Raw genomic sequence first — 16617 nt, 5'->3', positions numbered from 1 at the left:
TCAAAATAATATGAAGAAAATCAAGAGGCCAATTTTCAGCAGATCATTATAAGACTTGAACACAAGTAAAGCCTTCCTTTTTTTCTCCTCTATCTCCCTCCAACCTATCATTTAACCTTTGAAAAACATATCTTTGGGACTGGAGAAATGGCTTGGCGGTTAAGGTGCTTGCCTGCAATATCTAACGACCCAGGTTCAGTTCCCCAGTGCCCACTTAAAGCTGGTTGGACAAAGTGGCAAATGTGTATGGAGTTTGTTTGGGATCCTGGTGTGCCCATTCTCTCCCTCTCTCTGTCTCTTCCTCTGCTTGTAAATAAATAAAGAAAATATTTTTTAAATTTTTTATTTATTTGAGAGAGAGAGAAAGAGAGAGAGAGAGAGAGAGAGAGAGAGAGAGAGAGAGGGAGGGAGGGAGGGAGGGAGGGAGGGAGGGAGGAAGAGAAAGAGAAGGAATGGACAAACCAGGGCTTCTAGTCACTGCAAACAAACCCAGACATATGTACCACCTTGTGCATCTGGCTTATGTGGGTCCTGGGGAATCAAACCTGGGTCCTTTGGCTTTGCAGTCAAGTGCCTTAACTGCTAAACAATCTCTCTATCCCCAGAAATTTTTTTTTTAAAAAACCATATCTTTGTGGCTGGAGAGATGGCTTAGTGATTAACATGCTTTCCTGCAATGCCCAATGACCAGTGTTTGATTCCCCAGTACCCACGTAAAGCCAGATGCGCAAAGTACCACATGCATCTGCAGCTTGTTTTCAGCAGCTGGAGGCCCTGGTGTGCTCATTATCTCTGTCTGTCTCCTGTATCTCTTCTATCTCTCTCTGCTTGCAAATAAATAAATCAAAATATTTTTTAAAGTAAAAAACATATCTTTGGTTATTTTAAAATCAATTCCAAACTTATTAGCATCTTCTTTTTACATAAACAGGTACTATCAGCAAATGTCTGGAATTCCATGCATGGGAAAACAGGGAGCAGGACAAAAATCAAGACTAAACAAGGGAGCTAACATAAAGTAGCTGTTTTTCCTTGGCTATTTTAAGACTTCAGAACAGTGGTGCCTACTCAGAGGCTGAGGAAAAATAAAACTTTTCATGAACTCCAATTGCAAGCATATGACCAGTACTCAAATGCCAAGATCGGGGTGTTTCCAAATGTCTTCATCATCACAAGGATCTACAAGTTCCCACAGAGGACACCCCGAGGTGTGCTACGTTCCTCTATTGTTCTCTAATTCAGAACTCTGACATGAGCACGCACTCCGCCCTCACCCACTCTACCTGAACAACCGCACCCCACTACCCACGTGTCTCTAAGCAGGTTTCCAAATAAAAGTTGTCATCATGTTTTAACAAATTATGGGGGAGCTGAACCAAAATCCCGCCAGACCTTAAGGAGGTTGCTGTGCTTAATGAAACATCTGGAATAGAAATAGCCAGGGAATCGTCACTAGTAAAGTATATCTAAAATAAAATCAGACTTCACAGAATGATTCATAAACAAATCTCAACACTCTGGTGCAGAAATTACAGTCTTTATGTGCACAGTATATTTCTTATAGTTTATAGGTACTAATATTTAGGCAATGGTAATCACAGCCCAACCTCCAGTTAGAAAATACATAAATTCTAGTTTTTCTTTAGTTAATTCTCAATAGTCATATAAAATATTCTCACTTGAAAAAGTGACAAATTTTATGTGTCAGCAAACATTTAGAAGAGGAATCTGTTTAAATCCAACATAATACTCTACAAGAGACCCTGCATGCCTGTAATCACAGTACTTAGGAGGTAGAAGCAAGAGGATTAAGTGTTTAATATCATCCTTGGCTACATAGTAGGTTTGAGGCCAGCTTGGTCTACATGACATCCTGTCTCAAACTACTAGAAAAAAAGTGACAAGATACATGACAGTATATATGTATATTTATGACTAAGCAAGAAGCAAATACATTTTTTCCTAATTCTGACACACACATCAAATAATAGAACTTCGGGCTGGAGAGATGGCTTAGCGGTTAAGCGCTTGCCTGTGAAGCCTAAGGACCCCGGTTCGAGGCTCGGTTCCCCAGGTCCCACGTTAGCCAGATGCACAAGGGGGCGCACGCGTCTGGAGTTCGTTTGCAGAGGCTGGAAGCCCTGGCGCGCCCATTCTCTCTCTCTCCCTCTATCTGTCTTTCTCTCTGTGTCTGTCGCTTTCAAATAAATAAATAAAATTAAAAATAATAATAATAATAATAGAACTTCATATTTGTTACAAAAAGCATAACTTTATTATAAAATTCATATTGAGGCTAATTAGACCATTCCTTCTGAAAATTCAGAATTAAAATAATAATAAATCTCATATTTAGAGAATACTCACTATAAGCTAGGCACTGAGTAAGCACTTGCCATGCCCTACAGAATAATCACTACCAATGTTAAGTATGCTCAACACCAGGTCTCTAACACTCTCTAAATCCCACCAGATGCTTACATAGTACTGCAGGATCAGTAAGAAAGGAAATCAGCTAAAACAATGTGGCCCTAGCTCTTCATGGCTGGCCCACAAGTTACGGTGCCAATCTCAATATGAAAGCAAACCACAGCCTCTAGTGGCCCATGTGAGAATAAGAAAGTCTAGGCAACAAAAACCTAATGGTATCAGCAAGAATGACCCAAATTAATTCTCTGTTCTGATTTGTACCTTAGTTCCTTATTTAAAATACTAGACTGATTCTTCTTTCATGTGTAAGAATTATAAGTAAATAAAACAACCATTTCTCAGAGAGCTTTTTTTTTTTAAATTTTTTTTTTTTTGGTTTTTCAAGGTAATGTCTCACTCTAGTCCAGGCTGACCTGGAATTCACTATGGAGTCTCAGGGTGGCCTCAAACTCAACGGCGATCCTCCTACCTCTGCCTCCCAAGTGCTGGGATTAAAGGCGTGTGCCACATGCCCAGTGAGAAAAGTTTTTGAACCAATTTCCCATCCCTACCTAAGATCAGCAATTCCTGTGAAGAAGGTAACTGGAAAAAGAAGATGTTTAAAATGCATCATATTCTTTCATAAGCAGCTCATGATTTCTTCATGTTAAATTTTGTGGTGCTGGGATCAAAGCCAGGGCATTCTGCATGCCAGCCTGAACCAATGAGCTATACTACCATATTCCCTCCAAGTTGAAAAAAAGCCATACATTGTAGGTGTATTTTCTCATAACTGGCAACTGTTAAGAGACCCTTAAACTATGAAATATAGGTCCAGGCTCCTCAAGTCATCTTCTAATCAGGTCAAGAGAGGAGGAATAGGCAAGTATGGTTCTAATAGTAAAGATTAATCAGATGTGACAGTCTTACAGTCTAATAAAAGTGGATCCAAAATGCAAAGATAAGCTCTACTAGTTATGCCAATCACTTTACTTGATGCAAACAAGTTTTAATAAAAGGAAACTTAAAACTGCAGACAGATAAATTTGCTCTCAATGATTCCTTACCTCTTATTTGCCCTAGCCCAGCAGTTATTCATTTAAACTCTATAAAAAGTTATGGGCATTACTTAGGGAATGCTACTGGGCCAAAATAGATGGTAAGGCAACAAAATATCTAATCAATGGACTAAAGAGACGGCTCAACAGTTAAAGATACTTGCCTAATGGTCTTGGTTCAATTCCCGAGTACCCATGTAAAGCCAGATGCACAAAGTAGCACATGTATCTGGAGTTTGTTTACAGCAGTGGCAAGAGACCCTGGCATGCGTATTCTCATTCTTTTTTCTCTCTCACTTCTTGCAAATAAATAAAATAATACTAAAATGTCCAATCATTAAAAATTACATTCAAATGAGATTTCAAGAAAGCAGCGATACATACTCACTAGCCTGTCATATAAATGTCAAGGTTAACTTGGAGATACCACTATGCTTAGAGGATCTGGGCTGGCTAGTAAGTTCTGTAAGTGTCCCTTCAACTCAGCATGCCACCAACAGTTTTTTAAAAAATATTATTTACTTATTTGGAAGCAGAGAGAAGAGAGACAGAGACAATGGGTATGTCAGGTCCTCCAGTCAGTGCAAATGAACTCCAGACATATGTACCACTTTGTGCATCTGACTTGATGTGGGTACTGAAGAATCAAACCTGGGTTATTAGACACTACAGGCAAATGCCTTAAGCATTGAGCCATCTCTCCAGCCCACCAGTAGTTATTTAAAAGAAAAGCAGACAAGCCTATGCCTCAGCTGCTGGGTGGTCTGGTCAATGGAAGTAAAGCTGGCACAGAGGACGCTGAGAGCAGTATGTTACCTGTGCCCCCGAATGTCAGACTGATCACACACTCCTCCCAGTGCAATCCTGTGGAACTCTCGACCCAGGGTCTTGGCCACTGATCTTCCCACACTTGTTTTACCAACTCCAGGGGGGCCAACAAAACAAAGAATTGGGCCCTTCAAATTGTTTTTCAGCTGTCTCACAGCCAAGTATTCCAAAACTCTTTTCTTCAGTTTTTCCATGGCATAATGGTCATTATCCAAAAGAATCCGGGCTGCCCGAATATCCAGGCGGTCTGTCAAGAAAAAAAAAACCAACCCACATAAGTACTTTAAGCAGTGCAGTGTTGAAGTGAAATATTTCCTTTCAAGCTTAGCAAGAAAACAAGGTCAATGCTTGGATCCTTTTAAATGAGTCTTCAAGGAAACTTACATTTAGGCTGGCTTTTTTCTGCTCAAGAGTTAAGTATGTCTGCAGATAGTAGGTTACACCCAATTAAAACCCAATGCTCATATTTCATTTGGAATATTTTCCATATATATAGTGATCCACCTACTTCTGCCTCCCAAGTGCTGGGATTAAAGACATGCACCACCATGCCTGACTGATACACTATTTCTTATTGGAATATAATCTCTATATACTCTGCAGTGCTGGCATTTTTTTTCCTTTATTACAATAATATATGTTCACCTCAGGAAGTCTGGACACTAATAAAAAGGAAAAGTCACCGATAATCTCATGCCCCCTAATAGATTGTCATAACCTGTGCTTGGGCATACCTTTCTAGGTGATACGAATGTATGCTGATACATCCATTTTTCAAAATGAAATTTTAAAATATTTTTATTTATTTGCGTGTGTGTGTGTGTGTGTGTGTGTGTGTGTGTGTTTGTACCTGGGTCTCTTTTTACTGCTGCTGCAAATGAATGCCAGTATGCTAATTTATTTTATTTTATTTGTTTTTTTCGGGGCAGGGTCTCGCTGTAACCCAGGCTGACTGGAATTCATTATGGAGTGTCAGGGTAGCCTCGAAATCACAGTGATTCTCCTACCTCTACCTCCCAAGTGCTGGTATTAAAGGTGTACGCCTTAGGCTTGGCTCAAAATGCTGTTTTATTTATTTTATTTTTTTGAGTCTAAATTCCCTGCTAATGATTGACAGGACTCTTTTTCTTAAAAACAATTTTTTTTTTTTTGTTTATTTGAGAGAGCAGATAGAGAAAATGGGAACACCATGGCCTCCAGCTGTTGCAAATGAACTTCAGATATATGTGCCACCTTGATCTGGCTTACATGGGTCCTGGGAAATCTAACTTGGGTCCTTTGGCTTTGCAGGAAAGCACCCTAACAGTTAAGCTATTTTTTCAGTGCAGAGCACTATATTTTGCCTCTGGCTTTACATGGGTGGTTGGGGAACAAAACCTGGGCTACCAGTTTTGGCAAGCAAGTGCCTTTAACCACTAAGCCATCTCCCTACCCTCACAAATGAGATTTAAAAAATTAATTTATTTATTAGAGAGAGAGAAAAAAAGGCAGATAGAGAGAGAGAATGGGCATGCCAGGGTCTCCAGCCACTGCAAAAGAACTCCAGACATGTGCATCACCTTGTGCATCTGGCTTATGTGAGTACTGGGGAACTAAATTTGGGTCCTTAGGCTTTGCAGGCAAGCACCATAACTGCTAAGTCATCTCTCCAGCCCTTAAATGAGATTTTAATGCAACCTTCTGGAAAGTGTTTTTTTTTTTTTTATAGAATCATTAAACAACTTTCAGTATCATATTTACTTTTAAAATAGTTTTATTTATTTGCAACAAGAGAGAATGAATGAATGGGTATGCCAGGGCCATCAGCCCCTGCAAATGGACTCCAAATGCATGCACCACTTTGTGCATCTGGCTTTATGCAGGTAGAGGGAATCAAACTCAGGTCATCAGGCTTTGTAGGCAAATGCCATAACAGCTGCGCCATGTCTCTGGCTCCTCATATGTAATTTTCAGGAACACTTTTTTGTCTAGTTAATGCTGTATTATTTAATGACCCATAATCACTTAGCCAATTCTTAGACTATTTAGGTTTCTTACAAATACCTGGTTAAAAGCCCACTTTACATTATGCATTTTTCTAACAAAATCTCTGCATATATTTGATTATTTCCTAAAGACAATCCTCTATAAACAGAAATGCTAAATTAAAAAAATATGTAGTTATCATGATAAGTTATTTGCTCTTACAGCAAAGCTTTCACTGGGTTTACTGATTTACTTTCACTCCAAAAATACCCATCAATTAAACACCAGGTGTCAGAAGCCAAAATAAATTCACCAGCTGAGTGACAGGTAGGGTATGTTATGCAGCTACACAATTATACTGACAGTGAAAGAACAGGCTTTGAACCTTAATTTAGTTTCTAAGTTGGACTGTAAAAACCTAGCTAAGCAGAAATACCCATTTTGAATACCTAGGTACAATTAAAGCACTCTGACTTTAGTCAGAATCTGGAAAGGAGAGTCTTCTCCCTTTCCTAATTCAAATTGTAACCAGCAAATCACTATACAATAAGTGAACAACAGGGTATTTCCAATCCTGACACTAAAACTACCATGGAAGGAAAAAATTCAGACTAATCAGTATTGAAATAGCAGTATATCTAATCTGTTAAGAGAATAATCTGGGGCTTTGGACTGCTGGCTCAGCAGTTAAGTGTATTTTCTATGCAATCAGCAGAGCCCAGGGGGACAGAGATGACCAAGTTCCCTGGCCACGCATGCCTGGAACCCCAGTCCTGTGGGGAAAGAGAGACCGGCAAGGGAATGAAGGAGGGGGATATCTGGCATTTTGGCATTGCCCCATCAGCATACAGAAGTGCATGCACCACATACATACATACATGCAAAAAAAAGGAAAGAAAGAAATCCCCCAGAATAATCCGCAAGACTGAGTGGGATTTAGTTTTGTAAAGATGGCTTGATATTACATTAGCAATATTTGCATTCCATCATCATGTCCAAGAAGAAAGTTTGCAACAATGTATCCTTCCTACCAGGAGTGAGGATATTCTAAAAAGAAATATTTGTGCACTTCAGACTACTGAATTAAAGGACACAAGGAAGTGAAATTTCCCTAGGAGTCTCATGCTGGGAGACCCTGTTGTCAGACACAGAGGAACCCTATCTTCCAGAAAGAACTTTTGAACACCTGTGACAACTTGCCAGACTAGCTTTCAGGAGAGACACTAATGAGTCAATGATGTGCAGGGCTAAACCTCTGACCAGGACTGCTTAGTTAGGCATACATTTTGCCTTCTATTTAAAATTCACCTTCATGTAAGGAACTCGGAGATGGACTGGAGTGGGGTGGAAGGGTCAATGGACCTCATTATTTGTTCCTCTTCCCTATGTGGCATATTGAATAACTCTGCTTGTCACTATTACTTTGCCTCTAATTGGCGTATTGTGTGTGGTTGGCTGAGTCTAGCTATTTTCATCCTAAAAACTCCACTAATAATGAATGCATCACTTATGGCTGATGAACATTTTAAGTTAAGAATAGATTTCTGTGTGTTTTACTCTCTCTCTCTCCCTTTTACCTTTTTTTTGGGGGGGGGGTTTAAAGCTAGGGTCTCACTCTGGCCCAGGCTGACCTGGAATTCACTATGTAGTCTCAGGGTGGTCTCGAACTCACGGCAATCCTCCTCCCTCTGCTTCCTGAGTGCTGGGATTAAAGGTGTGTGCCACTGCATCCAGCTTCTCTCTTTTATTTTTTTAAAGCCATGGCAGCTATTTTGTCTAGGAAGGTATTGAACTCTTGTCTTCAAACATCCTGGGTAGTAGGAATACAGGGGCACACCACAATACCTGGCTTAGCTAAGAAAAAAGATCTCAATTAAACAACCTAAATTTATGCTTCAAAGAACTAGAAACAGTCAAGCCCAAAGCTAGGAGAAGGAAAGAAATAAAAATCAGAACAGAACTACAAAGACAACACAAAACATAACAAAAGTTAGTCTTTTTTTTTTTTTCTTCTTCTTCTTCTAGGTAGGGTCTCACTTTAGCCCACGTTGACCTAGAACTCACTCTGTTATCCCAGGCTGGCCTTAACTCACAGAGACCCTTCTACATCTGCTGGGATTAAAGTCATGCAGCATCAACACATTAGTCTTTTGACTAGATAAAGCTGATAAACTTTTAGTTAACTAATCTGAAAGAAAAGGACAAAAATGAACAAAACTATAAACAAAATTAATACTATAGAAATACAAAGGATGGCTACTATAATCAATGGTATGCCAATAAACTGAATAACCTAAAAATTCCTAGAAACATATAAGGTACCAGGACTGAAGCATGAAGAAACATTCAAAAAGCTCAATAGTGCCACACAGCCATGGTGGGTAACCCAACTGACCTTGGCTTGGCTAACAGATCCACTCAGTGGAAAGGAAACCATATCTGGAACTGTGAAACAAGTCAGAATCATATCCAGATAATTATCCTGCTTTCCACTGTCAAGCTCCCACTAATCTTGGGCTATAAGAGGGTCTATACCCTTTAAATTCTCTCTAAATTAATAGTGGTTATTCCATTTAACTGGTGCTGATTTCACTCTCTGTTGGAGAATCTGCTTCTCTTTTTCAGATGGGAGCTGGACCTGAGGAGGTAAATGGCCCAGCGCACTCCACCCCGGCCCCAGCTGAAACCAAGAGGAACTGGGGAAATAAGTAAGAGTGCTGCTTTTGGAGTGACTCTGGTATCAGCACAAGAGTGAAGGAGACAGACACTGAGGACACTTAACACCTACCAAACCAGAGATCCAGAGGCTCCTAAGAGCCCATCACTGAAATAGACTTAAAATGCACGTAACATGGTTCAGAGAATTTTGTAGAACAGGAGGCAGAAAGATTGTCAGAGCCATAAGTTGGGATATTTTGCACAGACATTGCCTCTCCCCCATAACTGATTGCTGCCCCCATAATGCATGACCCACAATCCCCATGGGGTTGACCTGCATCCCCAATGAGGAAGGCCTCTTTGGAAAAGGGGCAGGGAGGAAGGAAAGGATGGTACCAATATGTGTTGTTTACATACTCAATATGTCCATATCTAATAAAAATAATTTTTTTAAAAAGCTCAATCAGAGCTGGAAAGATGGCTTAGTGATCAAGGTGCTTGCCTGCAAAGCTAAAGGACCCATGTTCAATTCTCCAGGACCCATATAAGCCAGATGCACAGGGTGGTGCATGTATGTGGAGTTCTTTTGCAAGTGGCTAAAGGCTCTGGCACGTCCATTCTCTCTATTTTCCTCTTTCTGTTTCTCAAATAAATAAATTTAAGAAAAAGCTCAGTCGGGAGGATAACCTGCCTGTTTGAGTGACATTCTGAGTTCAAGTCCAACCTATACTATACCGTAAGAGACCCTGTTTGAAAACATTTTTTTCTTAAATATATTTTATTATTTATTTACTTGAGAGAAAGAGACAGAGAGAGAGAAAGAGTGTGTGGGGTGTGTGTGTGTGTGTGTGTGTGTGTGTGTGAGAGAGAGAGAGAGAGAGAGAGAGAGAGAGAGAGAGGGGGAGAGAATGGGTGCTCCAGGGCTGATAGCCAGTGCAAACGAACTCCAGATGCATGCACCCCCTCATGCATCTGGCTTATGTGGGTCCTGGATAATCGAACCAGGATCCTTTGGCTTTGCAGGCAAATGCCTTACCGCTAAGCCATCTCTCCAGCCCTTGAATATATTTCTTTCTTAAAAAGAGATTATATCAAACTAAAAAGCTTTTGTAAACAAATGAAGCAATAAACACAATGAAATACAAAAGAAAGGGATAAAATATGCACAAATATTTGAAAAAATGGAAAATATACCTAAGAGGCTCATAGCTAAAGTATACACTAGCTGGAGTGAAAAATGGATGGACGACCTGAGAAGCCACAAGGGCCTTGTAACAGTTATGTAAGAGGAAAGGTGCTCTCATGACTCATCACAGGGCACTGCAGGTCAAAGCCACAAGGAGGAGTTGGGGAGGCAACACAGAGATGAAGTGCTTGCCTAACCCGTGCAAGGCCCTAGATCCAAGTCCCACCACAACAAAACAAACTACAGTAGCAGGCATGGTGCAGCACACCCACAATCCCAGTACCCAGGAGGCTAAGGCAGGAGGACTGTTAGTTTGAGGCCAGCCTGGGATGCACATTCAGAGCTGCTTTCAAAAAACCAAACCAAAACTAATCACCTGTCAGGATGGTTATTGAATAAACAAAATTATAGCTTGTGGGCATTGTGGCACATGCCTGTAATCCTAGCACTTCAGGGGTGAATGGAGGAAGATTCAAAGCTCAGTGTCATCCTTGGCATCCTTAGCCAGCTTCAGCTACAAGAGACCCTGTCTCAAAAACAAAAGATATAATAACAAGTGATGGAGAAAAGGAAACCCTCGTTCACCACCAATATGGATCTAAACTAATATGATCGTCATAAAAACATCACAGAGGTTTCTCACAAATGAAAAAAAAAAAAAAAGAGGATAGTGAGATGGCTTAGGAGTTAAGGCGTTTGCCTGTAAGCCTAAGGATCCAGGTTCATCTACCCAGAACCCACATAAACCAGATACACAAGATGCACACTCACGCATGCACACGAGGTGGCACACACATCTGGAGTTCCATTGCAGTGGCTGGAGGTCCTGTCATGCTGACTTTCTTTCTCTTTCTCATAAAAAGTAAATAAAAAATAATAATAAAAGGGCTGAAAAGATGGCTCAGTGGTAAAGGCACTGCCTGTGAAGACTGGCAGCCCAGGTTCTCCAGTGCCCATGTAAAGCTATATGCCCAAAGGGGTGCAATCACCTGGAGTTTGCAGTGGTAAAATGCAAATTCTCTCTCTCTCTCTCTCTCTCAAATAAATCAATAATAATTTTTAAATTTAAAAAACTACCATATGATCATATGTCTCACTTCTGGGTATATGTCAAAAGGAATTAAAGTCAGGATCTCAAAAAGATGTATATATAAGCTACAGCACAATATTATTAATACCCAATCAATCAAAACTATGTAAATGGCTACCTCCAGAAAGAAAATGTGGTGCATACATATATAATCAAATATTTAGCCTTAACAAATAAGAAAATAAAAAATAAGGAAATCCCATCATTTTCAAAATACAGAGGGCTATTATACCGAATGAATAATCAGTCAGACACAGAAAGATGCACACTGTGTGGTTTCACTTATATTTGGAATTTCAAACTTATGGAAGCATATAATATACATAATGGTGGTTGCTAGTACCTGAAGGCAGGCAGGAATGGGAGGGAGATGACTCATGAGTACCAAGTTTCGGTTATATAAGATGTATGTATTCTGGAGGGCTACCACATGGCATAGTACCTATAGTTAACGGTACTATTTTGCATTTTAAAATTTGTTAAGAGAGTAGACCATATGTTACATGTTCTTACCACCACTGTCACAGCACACATACACATACTCACTCACACCCACACACATCCAATTGTAATAATACAAGAGGAAGGTAACTTTGGGAGGTCATGGATTTATTTATGACTTGGATGGTGGCAAATTTCATAGATGATATTTTAAACTCAATAAGATGTAGTCATTGGGCTGTAGAAGATGGCTTAGTGGCTAAGGCACTTGTCTGCAAAGCCAAAGGACTCTGGTTTTGATTCCCCAAGACCTACATAAGCCAGATGCACAGGAAGGCACATGCATCTGGAGTTTGTTTGCAGCGGGTAGAGGCCCTGGTGCACCCATATTCTCTCCCTCTCCCCCGCTTTCTCTCTCAAGTAAATAAATAAATAAAATATACTTTAAAAAATTTAAAACAGGGCTGGAGAGATGGCTTAGCGGTTAAGCGCTTGCCTGTGAAGCCTAAGGACCCCGGTTCGAGGCTCGGTTCCCCAGGTCCCACGTTAGCCAGATGCACAAGGGGGCGCACGCGTCTGGAGTTCATTTGCAGAGGCTGGAAGCCCTGGCGCGCCCATTCTCTCTCTCCCTCTATCTGTCTTTCTCTCTGTGTCTGTCGCTCTCAAATAAATAAATAATTAATTAAAAAAATTTAAAACATATGTAGTCATGAAATATGTAAATTTTATATGCTACTGTATTTCAATGAAGTGGTTTCAAAATAGTTCAAAGAAAAAATAATTTAACACTAAGATAGCTGGACTGGAGAGATGGTTCAGTAGACAAAGGCACAAGCTTGCATAGTCTGCCAGTCTGGGCTGGCCTAGATTTGATTCCTCTGTACCCACTTAAAACCAGATGTTAAGGCTGGGTGTGGTAGAGCATGCCTTTAATTCCAGCACTCCAGAGGCAGAGGTAGGAGGACTGTTGTGAGTTTGAGGCCACCCTGAGACTACACAGTGAATTCCAGGTAAACCTGGAATAGAGAAAGACCCTACCTCAAAAAACAAAACAAACAAAATAAAACCACAAAAAAACAAAAGAAACACCACCAGATGAATAAAGTGGCACATACATCTGGAGTTCATTTGCAGTGGCAAGAGGCCCTGGCATGCCTGCTCATTCTCTTTCTCTCTTTCCTCTCACAAATAAGTCAATAAAGATATTAAAAAAAAAAAAACCAATAAGGTAGTCATGGCACAACAATCTGACTTTGTTGTCGTTGGTTTGTTTTGTGAGACAGGGTCTCCCAATGTAGCCCAGGCTGGCCTTGAACTTGAGATCCTCCTGTGTGCAGGGATACAGGTATGAACTGCCATGCTGTGCTGTAACATGTGAAACGAGCATTTGCAAGTGGTTTCTGACTGACAATTAGACGAAAACTAGGTGTTATTTTGTTATCTCACCAGTTGTACTTTTGTTCCAAGGAAGTTCCACCATAAGTTCCAAATAATTTCTAGTCAGAGCATATTCTGGCATTGACTGAGGCATTTTTTTGAGCCTGTGGGAAAAGAATACGTAATAAACATGTTCAAGAACATGGAATAACTTCATAGCAGCTTCCTGTCATGCATATTTAAACAAATCTGAACAAAGGTTTTTTGTTGTTTTTTTTTTTAATCTAGCCCAGGCTGATCTGGAATTCACTAGGTAGTCTCAGGCTGGCCTCGAACTCATGGCAATCCTCCTCCCTCTGCTTCTGGAGTTCTGAGATTAAAGGTGTGCATCACCGCCACCAAGCCCAGCACTTTTTCTTTCGTTTAGGTTTTTTTTTTTTTTTTTGAGGTAAGGTCTTGCTCTAGCCCAGGCTGACCTGGAATTCACTATGTAGTCTCAGGATGGTGTCAAACTCACGGCAATCCTCCAACCTCTGCCTCCTGAGTCTGGAATTAAAGGCATATGCCACCATGTCAGGATTGAACAAAGATTTAAAATAGCTAATTAATAAAATTACATTTTTTATAATGTAAAGGTTAAAAGCAACAGTGCTCCATTTAACTCTAAGGTTATCCTGAAAATATAATCCAACCACATAAACTAATACTTAAGTTTCCCCTGTATACTTCCTCTATACAGAGAAACTGACAGTTCCTGTTCTTTGGAATCATTCATTCATTCACTCATTCCTTACAGCGCCAGAGATGCAACTCATACCCTTATACCCTGTCTACAGCCCCAGCTCCCACTCTGGGATCTATAATCTAAAGGAATGGTAGAGTACATGCTTAGCATGTACAAGGCTCTGGGTGCAATCCTGGGTGCCACAAAGTGTTTTAACAGGTGGGCCTTCCTATACTTGGGAGACTGAGGCAGGAAGATCCAGAGTCTGATGCTAGTCTGGTACATACTCACTCTCTCTCCCTTCTCTCTCAAAAACAGCACTCTAAGAATCAGATTCTAGCCAGGTGTGGCGGTGCACATCTTTAATCCTAGCACTTGGGAGGCCAAAGGAGGATCGTCATGTGTTCGAGGCCACCCTGAGACTACAGAGTGAATTCCAAGTCAGCCGGGACTAGAGAGAGACCCTACATTAAAAACAACAACAAAAACAAAAAACAAACAAAAAGAATCTGATTCTGCTGAGGAAAGAAGGAGAAAGCATTCCACAGATCAAAGGCATAAGGCAAGAACTGAGAAGGCCAATCAAAACAAAAGTTGGCAATACAAAGGTAAGATGAACAGGTAGTCTAGGAGTAGATTAAGCATAAGAAAAACAGAAAGATCAAAGAATTCACAAATCCTCAGCCTTTAGTTTATGATCCAAAGCAGCAGAATCAAGTTTCCCTAAGGAATAATTTTCAACACTGATAAGCAAAATGAAAACAAAAATGAACAAATGCCTCTGTAACTTACCTTTTTATCTCCTTGACGCAGACTTTGTGGGCCTGCTCTGGCATGCTGGATGTTCGTATTTTCTTCTCTAGCATTACAATGTCATCATTATCCTCATCCTCATCCTCATCTTCTAAAGCACCTGGGATGTGTGTAATCCTCCTAATAGGGCGTATTGCTATCACCTTTGCAGAAAGTTCAAGAAAACTGGTGTTGGGTTTGGTGGCCTGTACACATGTGTAATACTAGCATTCAAGAAGCTAAGGCAGAAAGATTGTGTTTGGGGCCAGAGTGGCTCTACAGTGAAATCCTGACACACACATACAAACACTCACACTCTCTCTCCCTCTCTCCTTCTCTCTCATGAGAGAGTCAGAGACAGAATAAAGTATTAAGCTAATGTAAGGCAATAATTGGTGCTCAATAAGCATTTTTATGGCTACAGTCATATTTGTAGGAAATAATTTTCAATATAATTAAAAGGCAGGTATACATATGCAAACAAAAAATTTCAAAGTAGACCAACATAAAATGGACATGACTCCTTGGTACATGCTCACAGAATGCTGATAAGAAATGTCTACAAACTTACTAAGACACTCTAGCATTCCTGCTTTGACTACTAGATTGCAGCCACTATTGCCTTCATATAAATTACCACTTACATTGAGTGGATATCTTCCATATTTTCTTTCATTATAAATGTCTTAAGCATTTTCAACCTTCCCATGATTGATTTCAGTATGTAAAAGTCTTCCTGATTTGCAAATCTGCCACCTCTCCAGGAACCCTTCTAGGCAGCTGCCACAGGGTTGACCTTCTTCTTGTGGTGTCTCTCCAACAAGTAGCAGAAACTATCACTTTCCCTTTACCAACTGTATTGCTTCAGAAAACTTTTGGCTTCTGCTTTATCATACTGAAAGTGTTTGTTTTGTTTTGGTTTTCAAATTCAAAACCATTTTCTGTTCTAACTCCAATGGCCTCTGTTCATGTTCCCTTTCCTCATGATCTTATCTCTGGATTTTTAAAAGTATACCATGAATCCCTTTATTGTAGTTACTTTCTCCTTGCTGGGATAATGCACCTGACCAAAAGCAGCTGATGAGAAGTTTTTTTGTTTTTTTTAAATTTGGCTTCCAGTCTTGAGGGAAAGCTTCATGATGGCAGGAGACAGCATGGCAGGAGCACAAGCTGGACATCACCTCTGCCACAGCAGGTGGAAAACAGCAGAAGGAGAGGGAGCCACGATCTGACAAGAGGTAACTGGGTACAACACCCCTAAGCCTGCCCCAACAGCACTCCTCCTCTAGCAAGGCTCTATCTCCCAGATTACCATCAGCTGGGGAACAAACATCCAAAACACATGAGTTCATGGGGTACATCTGATTCAAACCACCACACCTTTGAATTCTCAACACATTACTATGACAATACTAGTATCTTGAGGAACTAGGAGAGGGCTGTGACAAGGATTACAAGCTGTAAGAAAAATAAAAACCAGGCAAGAAAAAGGACTGAGGAGAGCACACGGAAAACTGCTGCTGGGTTAACTTTTCTTGGGGGGATGTGAACAAATGTGTGCTCACTCCAGCTAGGGCACCAATATCAGACCAAAGACACAGTTCCACCCATGAAAAGCTTAGTGAACCAGTGAGTTTAATGGGATCACTTACAGGAGCACGAGGGAGGGGTTACTAACTAGGGCATGGATGACTCTAGGGAAGCCTCATGACTTAACAGCCCCCAGCAGGGATGAAAGTGTATTCCTGGAGCACACTGCACAACTGAAGGCATTTCCACCAGTTAGAGTCCCCTCTTCCAAGCAGCCCTTAATCTTTGTTTATTTTATTTATTTATTTATTTGAGAGCGACAGAGAAAGAGGCAGATAGATAGAGAGAGAATGGGCGCACCAGGACCTCTAGCTACTGCAAACGAACTCCAGACACGTGTGCCCCCTTGTGCATCTGGCTAACATGGGTCCTTAGGCTTCACAGGCAAGCGCTTAACCACTAAGCCATCTCTCCAGCCTCCTTACTCTCTTATATACTCTTGCCTATGTTTTAATATGGAACTACACTATAGGACAGAATGTTTCAATTTAGAGGAAAT

The 16617-nt window shown here is 40.5% G+C and overlaps 1 protein-coding gene across 1 annotated transcript in view; it reads right to left on the bottom strand.

Annotated features, from left to right (window-relative positions):
- The window catches only part of Lonp2 (lon peptidase 2, peroxisomal), a 129288-nt gene that overhangs the window by 94963 nt on the left and 17708 nt on the right, over positions 1 to 16617 (bottom strand). The window contains exons 5-7 of the mRNA XM_045130631.1: positions 14529 to 14692; positions 13082 to 13176; positions 4284 to 4542 (exon numbers count right to left, since the gene is read on the bottom strand). Of these exons, the coding sequence (XP_044986566.1) occupies positions 4284 to 4542; positions 13082 to 13176; positions 14529 to 14692 (518 nt within the window). The remainder of the gene's footprint in view (positions 1 to 4283; positions 4543 to 13081; positions 13177 to 14528; positions 14693 to 16617) is intronic.

This window comes from Jaculus jaculus, chromosome 1 (assembly GCF_020740685.1).
Source record: "Jaculus jaculus isolate mJacJac1 chromosome 1, mJacJac1.mat.Y.cur, whole genome shotgun sequence".
Classification (NCBI taxonomy): Eukaryota; Metazoa; Chordata; class Mammalia; order Rodentia; family Dipodidae; genus Jaculus; species Jaculus jaculus.
This window is presented reverse-complemented; position numbering and strand designations above follow the sequence as displayed.